The sequence below is a fragment of the Anabrus simplex genome, chromosome 4 (assembly GCF_040414725.1).
Source record: "Anabrus simplex isolate iqAnaSimp1 chromosome 4, ASM4041472v1, whole genome shotgun sequence".
NCBI lineage: Eukaryota > Metazoa > Arthropoda > Insecta > Orthoptera > Tettigoniidae > Anabrus > Anabrus simplex.
In genome coordinates this window covers 222,203,845-222,227,250 of record NC_090268.1, presented here as the reverse complement: position 1 = coordinate 222,227,250, position 23,406 = coordinate 222,203,845, and the positions used below count along the sequence as shown (strand labels likewise).

At 40.2% G+C, this 23,406-nt stretch overlaps 1 protein-coding gene across 5 annotated transcripts in view; it reads left to right on the top strand.

Moving 5' to 3' along the window:
• Positions 1-557: 557 nt before the first annotated feature.
• LOC136871792 (carnitine O-acetyltransferase) overlaps positions 558-23,406 on the top strand; it is a 219,798-nt gene continuing 196,949 nt past the window's right edge. Inside the window, exons 1-4 of one of the 5 annotated variants that reach the window (XM_067145382.2) lie at positions 558-725; positions 3,359-3,435; positions 4,584-4,750; positions 22,214-22,349. In XM_067145382.2, the coding sequence (XP_067001483.2) occupies positions 722-725; positions 3,359-3,435; positions 4,584-4,750; positions 22,214-22,349 (384 nt within the window). In that variant the 5' untranslated portion in view covers positions 558-721. Of the gene's footprint in view, positions 726-2,681; positions 2,719-2,903; positions 3,247-3,358; positions 3,436-4,583; positions 4,751-22,213; positions 22,350-23,406 lie in introns of those variants that run through there. The other 4 variants (XM_067145385.2, XM_067145384.2, XM_067145386.2 and 1 more) reach the window with 4 other exon arrangements.

The following is a 23,406-nucleotide window of genomic DNA, read 5'->3' as shown; positions in this document are numbered from 1 at the left end:
GTAGTGTTACGAAAATATTGCAAACTTTCGGCTGGAAAGACTTGGAAGTAAGGAGACGAGCTGCTCGACTTCGAAAGCGAAATGTTTCGAGCCGTCAGAGGTGGGATGGCTTGGAATGAAACTAGTAGACGAATAAGCTTGAGTGGGGTTTTTAAGACTAGGAAAGATCATAAAATGAAGGTAGAATTCAGGAGGAGAAATTGGGGCAAATATTCGTTTATAGGTAGAGGAATTAGGGATTTTAATAATGTATCAAGGGAGATGTTTGATAAATTTCCAAGTTCTTTGAAAAATATTTAAGAAAAGGCTAGGTAAACAATTTCATTTTAATGTAGTTTCTTTTAGAACATGTAGTACCGGATTACATTATTTCAACTGTTATCGCTTAAGAAGCACAATCGTTCTTCATTGTAGGCTTTGTAGGCCAGTGTAACGTTCAGGGATAACAGTTATTTCAGTAACTTGTCTTCTCTAGTAACAGTTAAATACCGGTATTGTAGCAGCGATTAATTATTACGGGTTCTGTTGCTTCCAACGTCATACCTACCGTTATCTGCTCGAGGCAAAAAGATAAAACTCTCGTGTCTACTGGTGTACTGAGTGGCTCAAAGAAGTATCTGCAATGTTTCGGAATGAACATTTCCTCTGATGACGGTACAAGTAGAATAATAACTTCAACTGAATCTGCTAATTTGTGCTGTGAGTGACAGGTGGGCAAATAATGGGTAAGTATTGTATCGTGCCATATGTTCGTGGGTGTGTGGTGCGGTGTTGTGTATTATCAGCATTCACGCTACGGTTCAAGTTAAGAAAAAACATGAGCGACAGTTCATTTTCTCGCTGCTGTCTCTTTGTTGTTGTCTTAGGAAAATATAGTCTCAAACTGAATTTCGTCAAGGGGAAATAGGTTCATTTTAAGGCTGGTTTATTAAATGCAATTTAGGCCTACTGATATTTAATTATGTTTGAATGTCAATTATGTTGAATGTGAGAAGGTTCAATTAACTTATTAAAAGCTCCGGGTTCGATTCCCGGCCAGGTCAGAGATTTTTACCTGTATCTGAGGGCTCGTTCAAGGTTCACTCAGCCTACTTGATGACAACTGAGGAGCTATCAGATGGTGAAACAGCGGCCCGGGTCTAGAAAGTTAAGAATAACGGTTGAAAGGATTCGTGGTGTTGACCACCCGTCATTTTATAATCTTAGGGCTGTAGCGCCATTGTGGTGGTGTGTTGTCAATTATTGTTTTAATAGGAAGTACAACTGGGCAACCACCATGTATTGACACTAAACAGAGAGGAAAAAAGGAAGGGATCCGACACTTCGAAAAATGAAGGTATCGGCCAAAGAAAGAGCCCCCGGAGGGCGTCGAAATGAAAGACCGAATGCTCTAATACCGTTGGGGTCGGAAAAGAACAAGAGTTGATCAAGTGAGGTCGGATAGGATAGATAAAAGTGAGGGGCCTGGCACAAGTAAGTGAAAGCAATGCCTTAACCAGCTAGGGGAATCGTGGTCGCCATTCCACGCTCCCAAGTTCAGAAGCTCTGGTCCCTCTTTCAATCGCCTCTTACGAGGGGTATTTGATATATTGTACCCCTCATCCCGCAAGAGGAAAGACGTTGTTGATGTTTTTGTTCATAAGTTCATAGACTGGTTTGATACAGCTCTCTATCCCACCCTATCGTGTGCTAACACTTTCATTTCTACGTAACTACTACATCCTACATCTACTCCAATCTGTTTGTCGTAAATCATGCCTTGATCTATCCGCATCGTTTTTACCGCCTATACTTCTCTCAAAAACTAACTGGACAAGTCCTGGGTGTCTTAAAATGTGTCCTATCATTCTGTCTCTTCTTCTCATAATATTTCACAAAATCGTTCTCCTCTCACCAATTCGATTTAAGTTAGTACCTCTTCATTCGTAATTCGACCTACCCATCTCACCTTCAGTATTCTTCCGTAACACCACATTTCAAAAGCTTCTATTATTTTTCTTTCTGTTTCACTTCCATACAACGCCACGCTCCAGACGAAAGTCTTCAAAAGCATCTTTCTAATCACTACCGGTACCTACGGTATATCAATGTCTGAAGAGAGTACATTTACTTTAAGGAAGGCCTTCCTTGCTTGTGCTAGTCTACATGTTATGTCATCCTTACTTCTGTCATCGTTAGTTATTTTATTACCCAAGTAACAATAATCATCTACTTCCTTTGAGACTTCGTAGATTAATATGTCCTGCATCATCTGACTTCGACTGTACTCCATTACTTTTGTTTCGGATTTGTTTATTTTCATCTTGTGAACATACATACATACATACAGTCCTTCTCCAAGACTGTGCCCATACCATTCAGTCATTTCTCCAGATCTTTTGCAGACTCAAGATAAAATATCGATATGATTTGAACTTCACATACGGTACAACTGAACTCTGGTTACGATCAGGATATCGTCAGTACGTAAAACTAGGCCTACAAGCTATGTATATTGTCTACGAGACCACGAACTGCTGTTTTGAACACATCAATGTTATCGACTACTAAAACTTATAAGCAACCGGCTGACATAAGCCGTCCTCGCGCTATCTCATTTTCAGGACAACTAAAATAGACGGTATCAGTTGTGATGTGTATGGTACGTGCGTTGTCTGACGTCCACCAAGTGTACATACACAGTAACTTAACAAGAAACATAAATTTCAAGATTTCTCCGTAAGTACCGGTAATATAGAATTCCAGTAAGAACCTAACAAACGGAAGACAAATAGTATGAACGGTTTATACAATAACTGAATCATTCTGAACACATGAATGATACATTTCAAGGATCATTCAAGAGATATTTTATTTTTATTTTGGTTGTGCAGACTGACGTGTGTAGAATGTGTGCGCAGCTGATCTTCAGATGTTCGGTTGGTCCACCCGTGCGCGACGACAGGGAGGACTTCTTTCATGGTTATAAGTGACCTTTCAACCCGATCTGGAACGATGAATTCCGTCATCAGCGTGTTATTTGCGACCCACTGAGGGAGTCCCTTACTAGGGGGTAGTATTGAGTTAAGTGTTCTTTGTTTGAAGATTCCCGTATGAGTTGTATTTCACTGGGAGAAGCCGATTTATTTGCGAGTTTATTATCTTTTGATTTATTAAGACCGTACTACGATAGTGGGTCTTTTTTTAAAAAAAAAAAACTGTAGTTATTATATTCGGGTATCTTATTTTCTAACCACAGTGCATTAGGTTTGTATAGCTATCCTTTCATTGTTCACTTGTAATTATTTGAGTAGTCAGTTTGATGTGAACTAGAATGTTAGAATAATGTGTCAGATCTAATGGAATGATTCTTGTCAAGTTTCAGGAAGGACCCTTGAGAATTCAGACCAAACAATGCTAAAGCTTATCAGTTTGGTGAAGCCGTCTCCCAGACTGGTTAGTAAGAGGAAAATATATTTCACTGGTTTTGTATTACTATTGTTATTGCTGTCAAGTTTGTTGTACAGCTGTATTAACTTAGTTGATGTTTTATATCTTTTGTCTGGTGTGATGATTTTTATGGGGCATTGTGTGTATAATATTGTAATTTTCTCGCACTCTTTTATTTGGTTTTAATGGGATTTATATGCGATTAGATGTAAATATGAAAGTGTAGGGCTCTTATAGCTTTCTCATTTGTTTAGCCTACTTGAGGTTAGCTCCTGGCTTTTTGATACTGGTAGGCTACTTGATTTTTAAGAATTTTCTGCATGAAGTTGTAGATCTGTAGTTATAAAATGGTATACCTAGTAGGAACTTGTCATTAAACCTGTAATTTAAGGTGGAATTCTGTGTAACGTGTCTGACAACGATTGTGAAAGCCCAGGTAGCCATTTCTACTTACTAGAGGTACATACCTCCTGTAGTGCCCTGTCACTAGATTGTGCTAAAACAGGAGGCTTGTAGTCGTCGTATCTTGGCAGTGTGAAGCTCAGCTGGAATGTTGTCACCAGAATGCACATGGAGATAGCAGGAAATAAGAAGAGTGGAATTACACCAGAGTGTTGACGGAGAGAGGGAGACAGCAAAATCAGCATTCTACAGTTAAGTTACCAGCTGGATAATATGTTACAGACTTAACTGACAATCCCTCGGGGAACTATGACAGGCAAGTCCATTCTGCAGACTGAAACTAAGCCCTTGCTCAAGTGCCATGACTTCCCTGTGGAGCTGTACTAGCCAGTATCTTGCAACTTATGAGCCCACTGCCACATAGGTTTTTTAACATATTCACTACCAGCTACCTGTTAGCCCTTTAATTAAAAGCACCAGCCCAGGCAATCACTTGTTTTGCTTACAAGTTGTTTAGTTCAGTATAAATTTAGAAAACAAAGAGAGGCCACAAAAAAGAAAAAAAAAATATATGCCTACGTGAAATTTCATTCCAGTTTTTGTTTTAAACACAATATCATAATGGTTTTAAGGTAAATCAAGTGTCAGATTAGTAAATATCTTGTTGCATTTTGTTGTCTTTACTCTGACCAGGGGAACCCACACCATTATTATTATTCACATGGGTTTTATTATGATTATTTGCATTTCAGGGAGCTTTCCTGCCAGAATCTATTGGAAAACAGACCGATGTTTTTTCCCGATTTCGTTTACCTACAAATCGGAAGCCAAATATTGGATGGCGCCTATTATCAACAGAGTCAGGTCTACTGCGACAGCCAGTTCCTCCTCTACAACACACCCTGGAGAAATACCTCAGGTTTGAAACCAAGTTTAATCTGACACATTGAATATTTATTTACTTTAGCAGACGGTAGACTGGCGGGAAGATATTTTTGACGATTCCTATGTTATGATTGTACTTGGAAAAGAAGCGGACCACTGCTAATTCAAGTTTCAGAATTTTTTAATCTAGTGGGAAATTTTACCATGTACAAAAAACAAACTTGATTTTTCACTTTTTACGGAATAAGTAATTTATTATACTTTTGAAGTGTAGCCAAGGTATTGGAATGTTAGCCATGTTTGTGAAATCATACATCACAGGGATCAATAGTTGATGCCATGCTACCCAATACTCACTACATTCAGCTGCACTCGGAATGAGTGTCATCTGTTTCCTTCTCGTGGCTCTCTCGTTGAGGATGTGAGAGACCGAGCTTGATAGCTGCAGTCGCTTAAGTGCGGCCACTATCTAATCGGGAGATAGTGGGTTCGAACCCCACTGTCGGCAGCCCTGAAGATGGTTTTCCGTGGTTTCCCATTTTCACACCAGGCAAATGCTGGAGCTGTACCTTAATTAAGGCCACGGCCGCTTCCTTCCAATTCCTAGGCCTTTCCTATCCCATCGTCGCCATAAGACATATCTGTGTCGGTGCGACGTAAAGCAAATAGCATATATAGAGGACGTGAGAACGTGATACAAGCGTTCAACAATGCTGCCAACCTGTTAGGTAGGGAACTAAGATCATTTGGGCTAGCGACAACCCTATTACTGTGACCAAGCAAAGGGGTCTAGGGGTGTAAATCCCCCAGGATAGGGCCACGAAAAGGCTTTTAGGTCTTAGCATTCTGTAAGGCGATAGGAGCGCATTGTATGTTGGACAGTGTCGCAAAGCTGAATTAATTTATAATTCGGGTCAGTGACAAAGCGATTGGTCTGGATTGTTTAGGTCTAACTGGTGACAAAACCATTGGTCTGGACTGGTTAGATCTGACTAGTGACAAAACCATTTGACTGTGACCAAGCAAAGGTAGCCAGGGGGACGTAAGCCTCCAAGTTAGGGTTGCGAAGCGACTTTTAGGTCACTATCATTCTGTAGGGCAGTAAGTGCGCATTCTATTTCGCCTAGGCCAATAGGAGAGCATTTCAGTCGGCCTGCTGTGGACACAAAATATTGAACATAGGTGGCAGCATTTTAAGCCTGGCAGCTATTCCGTTTCAGGGTTCGGCAGGAGGAAACACCATTTTGTTGGATATGTTGCCGATTCCCTGTTTAAGAGTTCCTTCCCCTTAGTCATGAGGGTACACCAATTCCTTAAGGCTGCCACAGCCCTGTATCCACCACTGCATTAAGGTAAGTTTTATATAAAATTATGGCTGATGACCTAAATGTTAGGCCCCTTTAAACAACAAGTAAGCATATAAAATTACTGGTGTTGTGTATTTCATATTGTTTCCTTTACATGTTTTTTTATTTGTGCTTTTATTCAGCTGGGTTTTGTAATGCAATCTAATTATCAACATTGATGGCAGTGATGTCACATTCTTTTCACGTTGGCCAGTAGAAATGTAGGTAGCTACTGCTGCTCTTTATTATGTTCATCAATTAGCTGCCTCTGTGAATCAGTGGTAGAATGTCGGCCTCCGAATCCCAAGATAGAGGGTTCAAACCTGAAAGAGGTAGTTGGATTTTTGAAGGGCGGAAAAAAGTCCATTCGACACTCCATGTCGTACGATGTCGGCATGTAAAAGATCTCTGGTGACACATTTGGTGTTTATCCAATAACATTTTTTAAAGCCACAGACGCCCAAGAGAGATTTAGTTTACTCTGTCTGCCATCTAGCAGGCCTAGAGTAAAACGGAACATCGAAGTTGATAAACAGACAGCCAGATGGCGTTGAATTATAATGTCTGAACAGAATACCTGAGGCCATACTATTATTTTCATCATCATCTAACACATTGGAGACTGAGCCCGAGTGTGTATCGGGATGGGGTAACGGCGCAGACTGACCGTGTCCAAGGCTAACTCGGGCCCGCATATTTATTACATTGTCAACTCAGCTAGAACGAGAATCGGGTGGAAACTATATATACCACTTTGTAGAACTTTTATAACAGCTATACCATGCGCTCGTGTCTTCTGTCGTTGTTTTCTCGAACTTATAGCAGCTTATTTTTGCATGTGTGTGCTTCTACACTCCATGCTTCCAGCTGCTGAAGGCGCACGCTTTCAGAGTTTTCTTCACATCGCGCAAAGGGTTTAGACTGTAATTTGTTTTTGCTATTATGAGTGGATCATCGAACGAATATGGAATTGTAGAAATGTTAAAAGAATATTTGATGACATTGGTTCAGAAGAAGAGGTAGAGGAGATCTAGACCCTGATTTTGAACTTCATGTTAGTGATGAAGGTATTTATAACCTGTTCTATCATATTCTACCCAGGTTTGATCTTGCACTTTGTAGTTTATTTAGCTAATATTTCATGATCTTCATATGGCTGGAGATTCATTCAGAAATAAATTTTAATGTAGTTTTATTTATTTTGGAACGAAGTGACGGAAGCAATGATAATTCAAAGGCTGGGAATGATTCACATTCGCCGGGTACTTCTGGTGATTTGGATGCGGTTTCTGACATCACGCCAGTTCCAAAAAGGCGTAAACACTGTGCTTATGGTACCAACACTTGTAGGAAGCCTACAGATACTGAGTTAGGTTGGACTTTCACTGATTCTCTGCCTCAAGAGCCTATTTTCCAAGAACAATCTGGTGTGTCAGCTCCACTGAATGCAACATCGACTGCGCTAGATTGTGTTTCAATTTTTGTTTCCGAAACAATGGTGAAACTCTTCAAGTCCGAGACCAACAGGTATGTTGCCTCCGTCACTGAAAAACTAAGACGAACAATGGAATTGAAACCGAAAAGTTTGTGGAGCTTATGGCTGGTAGTCAAGTTATGTGAGATTTACGCATTTTTTGCAGCTGTCATTCATATACTGTATGCCGTGTAAAGAAACCAAAACTGAGTGACTATTGGTCAAAAAAAGGATTTTTTTGACTCATTTCCATCATCTGGTGGTGTCCAATGTGTTCTGTAGCATTTTGTGTCCTGAATGCTTAAAAGATTTCCACACTAAATCTCAATATGTGTAAGACTTTGTTGTCAGACTTATTTCTTTGTTGTTGTAAAAGGCATACAGTTGGAAAATGTGTAATGTGAAAAGTATTCAATAGATCTTAATGCAACTTTTTTTTTTGCTAGTGGCTTTACGTTACACAGATAGATCTTATGGCGACGATGGGATAGGAAAGGGCTAGGAGTTGGAAAGAAGTGGCCATGGCCTCAATTAAAGTACAGTCTGGTGTGAAAATGGGAAACCACGGAAAATCATCTTCAGGGCTGCCGGCAGTGGGATTCGAACCCACTATCTCCTGGATGCAAGCTCACAGCTGTGGACCCCTAACTGCATGGCTAACTTACCCGGTTTGTGCAACTTTTTAATCTGTAAAATACACTTTTAATTTTTTGATGATATAAATGTGTTAACAATTACAACCTACCTAATATTTTCTACAATTTTTTAAAAACCTCAGAATTTGGCCATCTGCCTGTTCACATGCCACCTTAAGACATGGTCTCCAATGTGTTAATCATCTCCAGTTTCCCAGGTGCACTGCAAGAGCGCTCTCCAATTATGTCTTTGCAAGTACTCTTCTTCTGCTTTACACAATTCCACTTCTCTTCCTTCAGATCATCTTTTATTTGGGAGATCCATCATGTCCTTGGTCTGCCCCTAGGTCGCTTTCCCTCCAGATCTTTGTCAAATCATTTTTGTGCTATCCTCTTCAGATCCATCCTCTTGAAGTGACCAGACCATCTGAATCTTGATGTTGCTAGAATTTCGTTGAGTGGTTTCACTTGGATGTCTTTGCGGACCTCATTCCGGATCTTTTCGGCAGCATTGACCTCTGGAATTTCATTTCCACAGCCTGAAGTCTGCTGTTATCCCTTCTGTTGATGGTGCATGTTTCCAGACCGTTTGTTGTTATTGGTACAAAGTAGGAATTTGGCTGTCCCAGAAGAGGTTCCTGACTTGATGGTACAAATGAGCTCCTTTTTGAATCCTGTTGGTGATTTCATCTGAGCAACGGCCATCTCGAGTTACAATGCTGCAAAGGTATTGGAACTGATCAACTTCTGTTGCTGGTGCCTTCTTTCCATCCAGCATAATATCCATACTTCTTCTTTGCCTGCTAACCTTCATGGCTACAGTCTTCATAGGGCTAATGTTTAGGCCAAACTTCTTAAATTGGTTTTTCCAGACATCTAGTTTCTGCTGTACTTCATCCTCTGTGCAAGCCCAAATCACCATATCGCGATGAAACTTGGAAAACACATTGAGGTACATGTAAAAATGATGTCAGAATCAATTTTGGGTGCCGACATTCATTAGGGCGTTAACTAAAGAGCCTAAAAGTTGCGACATTTCAAGTTCTGCGCGAACAGCGATGAATACCTGCTGGCCATTGCTTAGCCGGCACACTGTCTGCTTTGTGCCACACCTCTGCACCTCCTCCCCTACATACCTCCGCCCCTCCTTCTGGTTTGCCACCTCACGTTTCCCTTGTCCCTGCACATGTCCGTCTGCTTAGCTGTCGAAGAACCGGTGCTACACTTTGCGTACTCTATCAGCCTTCATCATATCTCTCCTTTGTAATTTCCACATTGTATTAGTCAGTTTGTTTTCTGAAATGTTTATGAAAATGTTTGCACCGGGCGAGTTGGCCGTGTGGTTAGAGGCGCGCGACTGTGAGCTTGCATCCAGTAGATAATTGGTTCGAATCCCACTGTCGGCAGCCCTGAAGATGGTTTTCTGTGGTTTCCCATTTTCACACCAGGCAAATGCTGGGGTTGTACCTTAATTAAGGCCATGGCCGCTTCCTTCCAACTCCTAGGCCTTTCCTATCCCATTGTTGCCATAAGACCTGTCTGCAATTAGCAAAAAAAAAAAAGAAAAGAAAAGTAAGTATGGTGCCTGTTGTTAATTGTGTTTTGTTTCAGTTTTCTTTTCACTATTTTTTTTAATGTTTCGAATAGACCAAAGATTGTTTTACTGTCAGTTATGGACGGGGAGTTTGCCCGATGTAATGTATACAGAGTCATTTATTTTGTTGCCTTGTAATAGTTTCTTGTTTTACCAGTTCGTACAATAGCCATGTAACGTTTTGAGTATGTAACTGCCATTATACCCAGAAGACTATAGTGTGATACTTTAATACCGGTACTTGTTGAATACATAGACCTTCGTCAGCTATAACGCAAAAGTACCGGTAAAGTAAGAATACAGGTCTGCCTGTGATTACTGCATATCTACTGTATATATAAATGCACATATTTTTTTTATTTTTCAAGGCTTTTCTTATTATGTCATACTTTACTACATTCCATGTCATACTCGTATTATTTACCGGGCGAGTTGGCCGTGCGCGTAGAGGCGCACGGCTGTGAGCTTGCATCTGGGAGATAGTAGGTTCGAATCCCACTATCGGCAGCCCTGAAGATGGTTTTCCGTGGTTTCCCATTTTCACACCAGGCAAATGGGGGCTGTACCTTAATTAAGGCCACGGCCGCTTCCTTCCAACTCCTAGGCCTTTCCTATCCCATCGTCACCATAAGACCTATCTGTGTCGGTGCGACGTAAAGCCCGTAGCAAAAAAAAAAAAAAAGAATACTCATATTAAAGTTGCCTATGCATTAAATTGATTTATATTCGACAATCATTGTTGCAACTGAAATATGTTGTGTCTGTCACTGCAAAACATAAATAAATCGTTCAGTACAAGCGCAAATAAAAACATTCTACCTATAGGCCTATTCCTTATACCAGTGTACGCAATACGGAAAATGCCAGTAGTTTCAAACTCGGAGTTTATAATTGTTGTTGTCGTCCGCGATGTCGTTTCGGTATGGCACGACTGATAGTGTACACAAAATGGGTGGGGGGAAGGGGACATAAAAAGAAGATCTGGACCTATAACCAGGTTTTGATATCCTGAGGTACCGAATCTCATTACATTAATTGAGATCCTCTCCCCGGGCATGTAATTTCTTTAAATAAAAAGGTATTTAACGTTGTTTAAAGGTGGGAGATTTATTTAGTTGTGGGTGATTCAATTTAATTAATTCTACTCTAAAGGACACTACCGACAGCTTTAAGGCGCTTTATAAGTAAATAATAATTTAGCGTAGGTAGGGTGCGGTACCCCATCCCACGTGTGACTACTCGGAGTTGTACCCACGAATGTGACAACTCACCGGAATTAGCAGGAATGAAAATATAACATTTGAATAAAATATGGGTATTTTAATTTAGGTTATTCATCATCCTTATGTGTGAAACAGAATGTTATTTAAAGGATTTCAATAATTATAGTACAAAAAGAAGCTAAGTATAGAGCCGGTCCCGTTTAACAGCTAAGCAGCTGGCAAGGGCGAGGAGAAGGGAAACGTGAGGCGGCGAACCAGTTGGGGTGGGGAGGGGAGGAGGTGCAGAGGTGTGTCTCCAGGCAAGCAGTGTGCTGGCTGAGCATTGGCCAGCAGGTATTCATCGCTGATCGCACAGAACTTGAAATGTCGCAACTTCTAGGCCCCTTAATTAACGCCCTAATGAATGTCGGCACCCAAAATTGATGCTGACATCTTTTTTACGTGTACCTCAATGTGTTTTCCAAGTTTCATCGTGATCGGCGACTTAATCATTGCCGATGTTCCCTTGTTAGAAGTAACAAACCAATCTTAATATCTGCTTCCTATTTGGACACAGCTTTGACAATAGGTATACAGCATTTTCAGTTTTCTGATAAGAGAGTCTGGAATGTTTCTTCTTGATAGACAGTCCCAGATCTTGTCCCTAGGCATGCTGTCATAAGCCTTTTTGAGATTCAAGAAGTCGAAGATGATATCTCTTCTTTTCGGCCATTATTTCTCTATAATCATCCTAACAGCAAAGATGAGGTCAGTGGTTGTTCCTTCACCCCTAAATCTACATTCCTCTTGTAGCTGAGGTTCAGTGATGTTCCTGAGCTGTTTATCAATCATTTTCTCCATAAGCTGTAATCCACGAGACAGGAGTGTGATTCCTCTGTAGTAGCTACATTGACGTCAGCTTTCCTTTTTGAAGAACGGAACTATAATTCCCTTTGTCCAATCTTCTGGAGCCTTATCTTCCTTCCAGACGGCATTCGTAACTCTGAACAACCAATGAAGTCCAGGAATTCCCGCAGCCTTTATCATGTCAATACTCCATCATTGCCAGGTGATTTGCCTTACCACATGTTCTTTAAAGGGTTTTCAAAATCTGACCAGGTCAGGGGAGACTCACCTTCACTTCTCTCACTCTCAGCTTCTGAAAACTTCTCCTTCCTTCGCCATTGCATCTTTTCCATTATATAACTGTGCAAAATAGTTTCTCATCACTTGTCTTACGTCTGTCTCTTTCCACACAATCGGTCCATCCCCATTTTCTGTAGCTTTCACTGGTACGAATGGTTTTCTTCTATTTTTCATAATGCTGTTCAAGAGCTTCTTGTTTTTGCTGACCTTTTCTAATTTGGCAGTGAAATCCAAGCAACATTTTTCCTTCTCCAAATTGATTCATCTTTTAGCTTTATTTATCAAGTCTCTGTACTTCTGATCTAATTATCTGTCTGATTTAATCTTTTCTTACACCCTTCTGGTTCTTGTCCTTATCTTTCCTTGCCATATTCCTTTCCTTTATTGCTTTTTGGATAGTGGCATTGCACCAGGGGTTTTCTTTCTCCTTTACTTTGGTGCTTGTTTTACCAATTATATCAACTTCAGAGCCCACAATTATTTCTGTAAGCCTGTTGCACTCTTCTTGACCTTATCTTAATTCATCATATGGTATGTTGTCTTTGATTTTCTGCTGGTATGCTTCCTTTTTCTCAGGATATTCTAGATCCCAAACCTTTATCTTTGGTGTACGCTGTGGTTTTGCCCTTCCCATTGAAACATATCACAAAGTGGCAGTTAGTAGCCGATGGTCACCATCTGTGATGAGTGTTCCAGAGTCTTTGTCAATGATTTCAGGTTTCCGTCCCAGCTGTACGTTGTGATTTTAAGGCTGAGCCGTTTCTTAAAATAAGTAGTTTTAATAAGGAGGTTATTCCTCAGGCAGAAATTTAAGTGGTGTACTCGTTCTGCATTCCTGTTTCCAAGTCCATTGGGGCTAATCACATTTTCATATCCCTGTCTATCAACACCAACGTGGGCATTAAGATCTTCCATCACTGTTATGTTGTCCTCTTCTACATGTCCTTCCAGGTCCTCAAGGAAGGCATCCTTCTCCTCTTGAGTACAACCAGGCTGTGGTGCATACACTTGAACAATGATCAAGATCTTATTTGTTTTTCATTGTAACTTCATTATCCTCTCACTGACATATTCTATGTCTGAAACTGCATATGCGTGTTTACTTACGAGAAATGCTAAACCATTACGTGCTTCATTTATATTGCCATGCCTGTGGAGTGTAACCTTTGTAAAGAGATTTTACACCTTTCCTTTTCCACTTTGTTTCATTCAACCGTAGGACCTCTCTCTTCCTTCTTTCCATGAGATCAATGAGCTCTTCACACTTAGCAGTCGGTGTCATGATGTTTAAAGTTCCAAGTCCAGTCTTATTCTGTCCCATAGTGTTTTTTCTCTTGGCGTGGCTCAGTTTAACATCAGGCTGCTGAGAGTCTTTCCTAGCTGAGCCATGCAAAGATGAAGTCGCATTTGGGATTTTATTATGGTATCCGAGGCTCTTTTTAGTTTTGAAAGCAATTCCAATGTCTCTCTTTGCTGGCCTGTTAAGATAAACGCTAGAGAGGCTCTTTCTGTCGGGGTGTTCTCCCTTAGCCTTTGATAGTCCCCTACTCAACGTGCAAGACAGACAGACAGATAGATAGATAATGCCTTTATTGGTGGCGAAGTTAGGAATCAAGGCCCTCTCTTACACTTAACCACTAGAAGAGTGTACATTTACACAACTTATAATTTCGAATACAAATAAAGCAAATAATATTAATAGCAATAGCAATAATAATAATAATAATAATAATAATAATAATAATAATAATAATAATAATAATAATGAAAGAATCCTTAATTTTAAAATACACAAAATCAAGTACACTTAAATGATGTAACTATAGTAATCCATTCATTCATCTCATTCATTCGTTCATTCACTCAATAATTATCCAGCAAGTCAGCAGGATCTACCCAGCAAATACTCGTGGCAAGCCACTTTAAACTTGCCATGAGAAGGATTGCCACAGAGATTATGAAGGAGCGGTTGTACACAGCAGTGTGGTTTACAGGTGTGGCAAGAGAGGAGCCAGATCTTCTATTTTCATGATAAGACGAGAGATAAGAAAAAGATGAAGACAGATAGTTGGGTGTATTAGTGGAAAGTACTTTGTGCAGAAGTGATAGCATGTGAAGTTCACGGTGCTGGTACACTTGAAGCCATGACAGCTCCTTATAATAAGGTGATATATGAGCATCATATCGCAGATTGAAGATATCTTACGCAGCTGTTCAGGCTGCGGTCCAGTTTCTTCTTACTGTCTCAGGTTATTTCAGTCAACACGGTGTTACAGTAGTCAAATATAGGTAGTATCAGAGAGCGAATTGTTTGTACTTTAAGTCGAACAGAGAATACATTAGCGAACCGTTTCAGGGGATATAAGCATTTATGTAATTTATTACATGTGCTTATCACCTGTTGAGTCCAACTTAGGGTCTCAGTCATAATAATTCGTAAGGTAGTCACTGAAGTAGAGTAGGGTATGATTTTATTGTTTAAAATTATTGGGGAGATGTCCTGTTGCTTGAGGGAATATAGGTTTTTACTGGTACCGATAATATTAACTTGAGTCTTATTTGGGTTTGTTAACCCTAGATTACTAAGCTCTTCTATGAAGTACGTTATCACTAAGCATTCGTCTACGAGACTACGAAAAATACCCTTCCATAACTTGCTTTATTCAAAACTTAATAACTAACCCAGCACGTAATACGTTCTGTCTACAGACAGATTTTTCCATTTTTCACAAACTTGTGTCATTTCAACACTCAGCACACGTTGATCGGTGGTCACCGCACATGGCTCGATAGCAAACAGTACAATAAAACTGTGTCATTCTTCGTAGCTTTGAGGGACAAAATGCACATATTTTCTTTTTGCCAAGTTGTGCTTGGTCTGGCCTGTGCACTATATGATTTTCATTGAGAATTTCGCAGATCATACCACGTAATGACCGCTGCAAAGTTTGTTGCTTAAGGCAGAGCTGGAGGTGAGGTCTAATCAGGTCACCGCTTAACTGCTGCGTGAATGCCCTTCTCAAGATAGGTTTTTCTCCCTTTCGGAGGATGTTGTGGCAGAACAAAATATATCCATTCACTAAGAACATATTGATCATAATGAAGAATACACGCAGAGGCCAGCGCTGGGTCTTTCTACTGCAGTTCATGCTGTAACACATTTGTACGAAAGAGTCTGTTGCACCTTTTGTTTTGTTATAAAATTCAGTTGCTGCCGGTTTGCCATTGTTATCCCTTATTTCTATGTCCTCATGAGTAGTAGATAGTAAAACGACTTTTCCCTGCTTTGGTTTGTACGATACAAGAGATTTTGGTCCATCAAAGCAAAGCGATTATTCGCTTCTTCACTTCAAGGAGCTCAAGAGGTATCGCGTTTATTTTTTCTTATTGTTCCCCTAACTGTCAGAGAGTAAGGTGGTTTCAAAAGATCTTCAACCAGTGGGATGGAGGCAAACCAATTATCCATGGTTACATTCCTATTCGAGCCAAGGATGGTCACAGTCAGTTCTTTCACGAAATAATGAGCGAGAGATTGACCAGACATTTTCGTATTTTCCCCCAAATATGGCTTAGCATCAGTCGTATATTTGGTCCCACGTTGTTTAACATAACCATCTTAATTCCATATTTTGTGGGTTTGTTGGGGATGTACATCCTGAAAGGACAATGTCCATGAAATCCAACGAGTTGTTCGTCAGTGGTTGTGTAACTTCCTGGCTTGTATGAGTCTCGACAGTTCTTGATAAACTCATCCCACACTTCTCGAATGGCTGCAAACTTGTCACTCGCTCGTCTCTCTACCCTAGTAGATTTATCATTGAATCTAAGACACTTCAGCAGAAAATCAAAATGCTCACTCGACATTGTCGTCTTATTTCTGTAACCACAGAAAGTTGGATCAAACAGATGTTTTGTAGGAAGAGGATTGGTTTTCATGGCTGGTGATAACACAAGTATACCAAAAAGAGTGTTGATTTCTACCCTGCTTGTTTGAAAAATTGTTGCACTAGCTGTAGCGTAGTTATAAGTCTGAGCTTGTATTTCCTCATGTGCGTGTTGTACCAGTTTATCTAAAATGAAATCGTTAAAGAATAAAGAAAACGATTCCATGGGTGTTGAAACATTTCTGGCTTCTAAAGGGGTTTGCTTTATATAAATTATGTTCCTGACAGGTGTCCGGGTATTAAGGTTTCTCATTGGAAGTGCTGACCATTTGTGTTTATTTATCCCTTGTAGATTGGTCTTATTAAGAACTGCAACATTCGGATGCCTAGCACTGGAAACAGTAGAGTTTGAATTGCTATTAGTCAAATCAGGGTCCTTATCAGGGTATGTTGGTTCAGGATCATCTCTTCTCTTTCTTCCCAGCTCATCAGAATCAAAGGAATCGTCTGACTGTGGGTTATATTCTGCGTCAGATTCTCTGTCAGTTAATTCGATGTTGTTGTCTTCAAAGCCATCCTCTGGTTCACTGCACGTCTCTCCAGTTTCTGCTGTGTTGTTGCCAGTGTCATCTACTTGTCATAGTATTGTATATGGGTCATCTCTGATATTCTCTGCCATCCTGAACTATATTTCAATTTTCTGGAGTGGCTTCCTGATTTCAACACACTATTACAGCTAATGAGAACATAACAGTGAAATTATATATTCCGATGTTAATAATGGAAGTACTCATTGTCACAGTGTGCAATAAGCTATTGTTTATTTTTAGAATATGCAAAGTAAATGAATAAATAAATAAATAAATAAATAAATAAATAAATAAGTAAATAAATAAATAAATAAATAAATAAATAAATAACTGCTCAACTACATATAAAAGTAACGTTGTCACTGAGCATTTGTTCCTCAGTCGACAGGGTCCCCGTGGAGATGGAATGAATCAACGTATGGTGACACAACTGTTATCTACAAGGTCAGGACTCACACAAAGGAAGCTACAGAGAAAGTGAAGCAAACACCTTTGCGGGAGGGGGAAGGGGGAGCTACTAATATCCGCGCGCATCGTCCGGCAGACAAAAGCTTAGTAATCCAGGGTTAATAAACTGTTTTTATTTGCATAGTCACAAAGATGTTGAAGGTCGGAATTTATCACTCGCTTTTGAATGATAGTAAATCTGTACATCATCCGCGTACACTTGCAATTTGCAGCATTTAAGAGCTTTTGATATATCATTAATTTGGATGATAAATAACAGTGGTCCAAGAATCGACCCCTGAGAGACACTGAGGGTCTTACTTTGCCATCCTGAGCTCAAATTTTCAACTGTCACACGTTGGCGGCGATTTTAATTTAAGATGAAAATAAACGAAGTGATACACTATTAAAATTTAGCTCTCAAGTTTCTGCAGTAGTAACTGAGGATTAACAGTGTCGAAGGCACTACTGAGATCTAATAATGTCAGTACAGTCACGTCCCGTTGGTCCATTGCACATCTGATATCATCTGTCACTTGTAGTAAAGCTGTCGCAGTGCTATGTCCTTTCCTGAAGCCGGATTGAAAGGAATTAAGGCGGGAATGTTTGGTAAGGTATTCAGTAACTTGTGTATGAACTAGACGTTCAAGCATCTTAAAGGTTGGTAGGATGGATACAGAATGATAATCTGAAGGAGAATCTAACGTGGAGCTCTTCGGGATGGGTCCAATTAGTGCATATTTCCAAACATCTGGGAAAGCTCTCTTTGTCAGGCAGTAGTTAAATATGTGAGTTAGTATTGGCAGAACAGCTCCTAAGATATCTGCAATAAGCGATATAGGAATGTCATCATTACCTGTGGCATTAGATGTAATAGAGTATATCACACCTTTAACTTCATTCGAGCTGACATTTCTAAACGAGAATTGCTCATACACAGGCTGCTGTTGTAACAAGGGTAGTGAATATTTAGGGAAGGAGGTAGAGGCTATTCTTGGCTGTGCAAAATGATCATTTAAAACCTCTAGTGGTATGCTTGGTACATGTTGCTCTACGGCTTTACCTATACCTAACGTGCGTAATTTACTCCATTTTTGTCTCGGGCTGTTACTGTTCATCAGTTCCTGAAAGTATTTATATTTAGATTTCCTAATTAACTGCTTGGTTCTGTTTCTCAGAATCTTGTACCGCTCAAAATCTTCTCTGTTTTGTATCTGTCTGTATTATCTGTACAGTTTGTCACGACTGGCCATAGCAGATCTTATCTCGACCATTAGCCACGCAGAAGAATGGCGGGTGATTCTTACCTGTTTCTTTGGTGCGTGCTTGTCAAATATTTCCAGTACCAGTGAATTGAATTTGTTTACTTTAGAGTTAATGTTCTGAAAATTATGTATACTATCCCAAGGCAAGTTATATGCATCGTGGTGTAGATTATTCCGGTCCATATGTCGTAAGTCTCGTATTGTAATGTAGCATGGTTTGTACTTAGGTATTCATGTAGAATAACACACGTACGGTAGGTCATGTAAAGAGATGCCAGGAGCAGGGATCTGTCTGTCCTTAATTACTTTTTGAGGTTGATTTGTCACAAGAAGATCAATTAAGGTATGACTTGTGCAGTCAGAGTAATGAAGGTGATTAGTAGCGTTGAGGGGTAAAATTGTTATGTTTGTAGCGAGAAATAAATTCAGTTGATTGTTAGCATAACTGGTCTGCTTCAAAAGGTCAGTGTTGAAGTTGCCCCTGATTATAATGTCATCACAGTGCTATGTCCTTACCTGAAGCCGGATTGAAAGGGATTAAGGAGGGAATGCTTCGTAAGGTATTCGGTAACTTGTGTATGAACTAGACGTTCAAGCACCCTGGATAAGGGTGGTAGGATAGATACTGGACGATAATTTGAAGGAGAGGTTGTACTCAGGTTGTACGGCAGGTTGTATTCATATTAATCCCAAAGTACAGGGCTGCCCCTTCCGCCATCTCTACCGCATCAAAGTTCAACTTCTCCGCTGTAGATGGCGTTGAGGTCTTCGCTCGTAACCTCGAACTGGGACCCTTACCAGACGTTACACACCGGGTCAGTGTGCTTTCGGACTCACATGGGCAAGGATGTCTTCAAGGAGGGTCCTTACCTGCTACCTATTTATTGGGTTAAGAAAGAAAATGTAATTCTGGGGGCAGCCTGGTGGGTTCCTAGGCATCGCAATGAACACGTGTCTCCTCTAAAAGGAATTCCTAGTAAGATTTGCATAATTTCCTTTCCTTATAAATTTAATGTTACAAACCGTGAGTAGCATGGTGTCAACATATGCTGTCGAAGTAAATACTGAATATAAAACAGGGTAAAAGCGCTTAAGAGCAATTAAATCTTGCATAATATTGTGATGCAATAAAGTTGCCCAGAAATACTTCTGATAATCCTAAACAGGTTTTGCACTCAGCCTATTTATTGGGGTCTGCTCGAAGGAGCTTAGACTAATTTTTGGGATTTTGAAACCAAAGTACAAAATTTCAACCCACAAACAGTTTGACACATATTAAAATCAAATAAATCACACTAATAAATGAAACTGTGAGCATTTCAGAAATGAATACAACTTGATTGTAATCCAGAAAAAAAAATATTACATTTTGAAAATAATTCTTGAAAAAATAAAAATTGAAGCACACGAAATACCAAGCAAACAAAATACACTTCAAACTAAACTGATAACAAGACCAAATTATCGTATTCGAAAGCCAAACAAAAACAGATTCACACGATAACTTCCAACCGCCACAACAGAACATTTATGGTCAGTAGATTTCATTTGTCGAAAATAAAAATATTTCTTACTGTTGGTGGATCTGTCTGTTGAGTAAAATGAAAATTAATGCTTTAAGTTATTGTTATGATCATTTGTTGCCATCTAACAGCCACACAAATGACCAAAACCCCTAAATATAACAGAACTGATGCATCAGCACTGTGAGCCTTCTCGCCATAACCTATTGGCGTGCTGAGTGCAAGAGGGCTAAAACAGTCCAATTTTTAACCACTTAAAACTAGGAACATCACTGCTTAGGATTTTCATACATAACTGTAAGAAATTACTCAAGATCAAGAATAACACTTCCAGGACACTTTGTAAAACAAATTCAACTGTAACACGATACTCACAGGGTCAAAAAGAGACTGGGTACACAAACTGTAGAAATGGTGCTAGCAATGTACAAAAACTGCATCAACATTGTACAGACTCCGCTTGGAAAGACAGAATGGTTTAAGAATGAAACTGAACTAAGACAGGGGAGTGTGCTGTCGCCTCTTTTATTTCTAATCGTTCATCATCATCATCATCATCATCATCATCATCATCATCATTTCCCCTTATCCAGCTCCTGTCGGGTCGGGGTATTTATGGCACTTCTCCATCTTCCTCTTTCCTTCCACAATTCCTCTTCCACGATCTTGTCCCAGTCCAAATTTAGACTTCTTATGCCGCTCTTCACTGATTCAATCCACCTTGTTCTAGGTCTTCCTCTTGCTCTCTTGCCCTCGTACTTTGCCTCCAGCATCTGTCTTGGAATTCTATTCTTCTCCATCCTCTTAACATGTCCAAACCATGTCTAATCGTTATGGACAAAATTGTAAAGCAGACAGAGGAAGCATATGGGAATAGCAAGATGAAATTACTACTGTTTGCAGATGAATTGTGGTCTGGGGAACAAACAGCAAAGAAGTATGAGAACGACTTGATGCACTGAACAGGAACATTGAAAAGTATGGTATGAAAATCAGCACAGAGGAAAGAAAGACCATGGTGATATCAACAAGAGAAAGACAAGGGAAAGGCATGTTACCGTCAGATAGCTCCTCCATTGTAATCACATAGGCTGAGTGGACCTCGAACCAGCCCTCAGATCCAGGTAAAAATCCCTGACCTGGTGGGGAATCGAACTCGATCCCTCTGGGTAAGAGGCAGGCACGCTACCGCTACACCACGGGGTCGGCTCCAAATGTGTAGGCTCTGTCAAACAAGGCGGTAGCTTTGTATGTTAATTTGTGTGTTCTGCTGCTCACCTCTTGTGTCAAAGAGTTTGAGTCTTGATAGGGTAAAGTATTTTAATGTTTATTCCTATGCCCATTTATAAAATGAGCCATGTCACTTATTTTATCATGCCTTTAATGACATTTCTGAACTAATCAGGACGTGTGGATTGGAGACGGGTCCCGCTGAAATTGTATAACACTGGCGGGATGAAGCATTTGCATGGAAGGGACCATAATATTCTCAAAATTGTGCATACATTGTCCAGCAGTGAGATGTTTCTTGTTTCTGTGCAACATTCCAATTCCGCAAGAGCTCATCCAACACAAATATGCAAGATACATGGCCAGATAGCATGTACACTGAATTGTGTCGGGTGCTGAAAGGGCGAAACATACCTTCTGACCCATCATTCACAGAAGAAAATGTGCTCTTGTCAGAGATGATATTTGACCAATCGTGTAGTACATTGACCTTGGCAAATGCAAGACGGTACATGCTCAGCTCATCAGTGAGCCTTTGTTTCTTAGCCGCTTGCTGGGATTTAAAACCTGCCCCATTCGGGTATTTCAAGGCCGTCCTCGATCTGCTGGGAAAACTTGTGGACGGGCATAGGTGTACAGCATTCATGAACAGGGTCGAATGGGCCTCAGCGATCATGTGAGTGTTCTGTTCCCAGGTTGATACTTGCCATGAACCTGAGCCAGCACGTCAACTAAGTCTCCCAGTTCTCAAAAACTTGCACACCACACCGCTGTTAATGTGCTTTTTTACACTTATAGGTACTAACAAATTGGCACGCCATGCTATCTGTAAGCAGAAATTGGCAACTAAATGATGTCGAAACAAGCTTTGACGTTGCCAGTTCATGGGTTAATGTAAACATGTAAAGCATTTTACTTTTTTACCTTTATGATATTGCAGCCATAAAATTGCTCTGGAGTAATAATGAAACCTTCAAGCAAGTTAGCTACATTGTTCGAGGCGTGTAGCTGTTAACTGTCATTCGGGAGTTGGTGGGTTTGAACCCCACTGTTGACAGCACTGAATCATATCACCATAAAACCTGTCTCGGTCCGTGCAACATAAAACATGTAACAAAAATAAATAAAAGGTAATGAAACTCATTTTTCTTTAAATTTCAGGACAGTGAAACCTCTCATTACTGATGATGAGTTCTGCATCACGCAAGATATTGTAAAAAACTTCGGCTCTCCTGGTGGAGTTGGGGAAAAACTTCAGAAATTACTGGAAGAGAGAGCAAAAACAACAGACAATTGGGTAAGTGGTTACACTACCATTGTTTGTCTACTCCTTAATCCCATTTCTTGATATGGGTTTGGGGATGAGGCAAGATGTATTTATATGGCCAATGAAATGGAATTTGGCTGGAAGTTAAAACGGGAAACCACAGAAAACCGTTGTCAAGACAGCAATGGTGGGGTTTGAACCCATGCGTCTCCAATGCAGAGGTTGGCTCCATTGCTGTAGTGCTTTAACATGCAAGCCCATTTCACTTGGTCTGGTTATGCTACTATTAATTTATGATATTGTTTTGGCAGAGGTATGCTCAGGTTATTGTGTATGTTTTTTCTTATCTGAAGATGTTCCATCAGATCTAAGCCAAGACACATTTTGACACTTGGTCTATGGCTACTTGCCTCGTCAAATTCTCTCTTTGCAGACTGTCATACTGGAGAGTTTGTGATGTAATGTGTAGAACCTGTCCTCATTCTTCAGGGAAGCTGGAACATGATTTGAATTAAAGACACTGGACAACTCTGGAGCTGCATGCATCCATTCTCCATAGTTCCCCAATAATTGCATTGATTTAAATTGGGGGAAGTTTTTGAGGCCACTTTACTGCACAGTTATTGGGAGTTAGAGAGACAAGGAGGTACACTAATGTCACTCTAGCATGTTTTAAACAATATAAGGATGTGAATGCTTGTTAGAAATGTTTACTAGCTACCACAGTTGCAATGGACTTGTTGCTGAAAGGGGCATGATTATCGTGTCCATCAATTCGGTCATTCCATCTGTAAGATTTCTGGCAAGCTTCAGATGCCATGTTCAACAGTGAGTGATGTAGAGGTGAAATGAAAACAGCACCTTTGAACATGTCTTCTACATGTGGTGAAGCCAGACAGGTAAAGTTCGTTAGAGGCTGTGGCCACAGACTTTTGATTGACATCTAGATGTGATGTCAGTACTTGTACCATTTGTCAGGAGTTGTTTACACTTGGATTCCATGGGCAAGCTGTGGTTCATTGAATTGAATGCTTGTCACCAGTCACAGCGCAGTGGTGCAAAACATGTTACTTGTAGATTCTAGAAC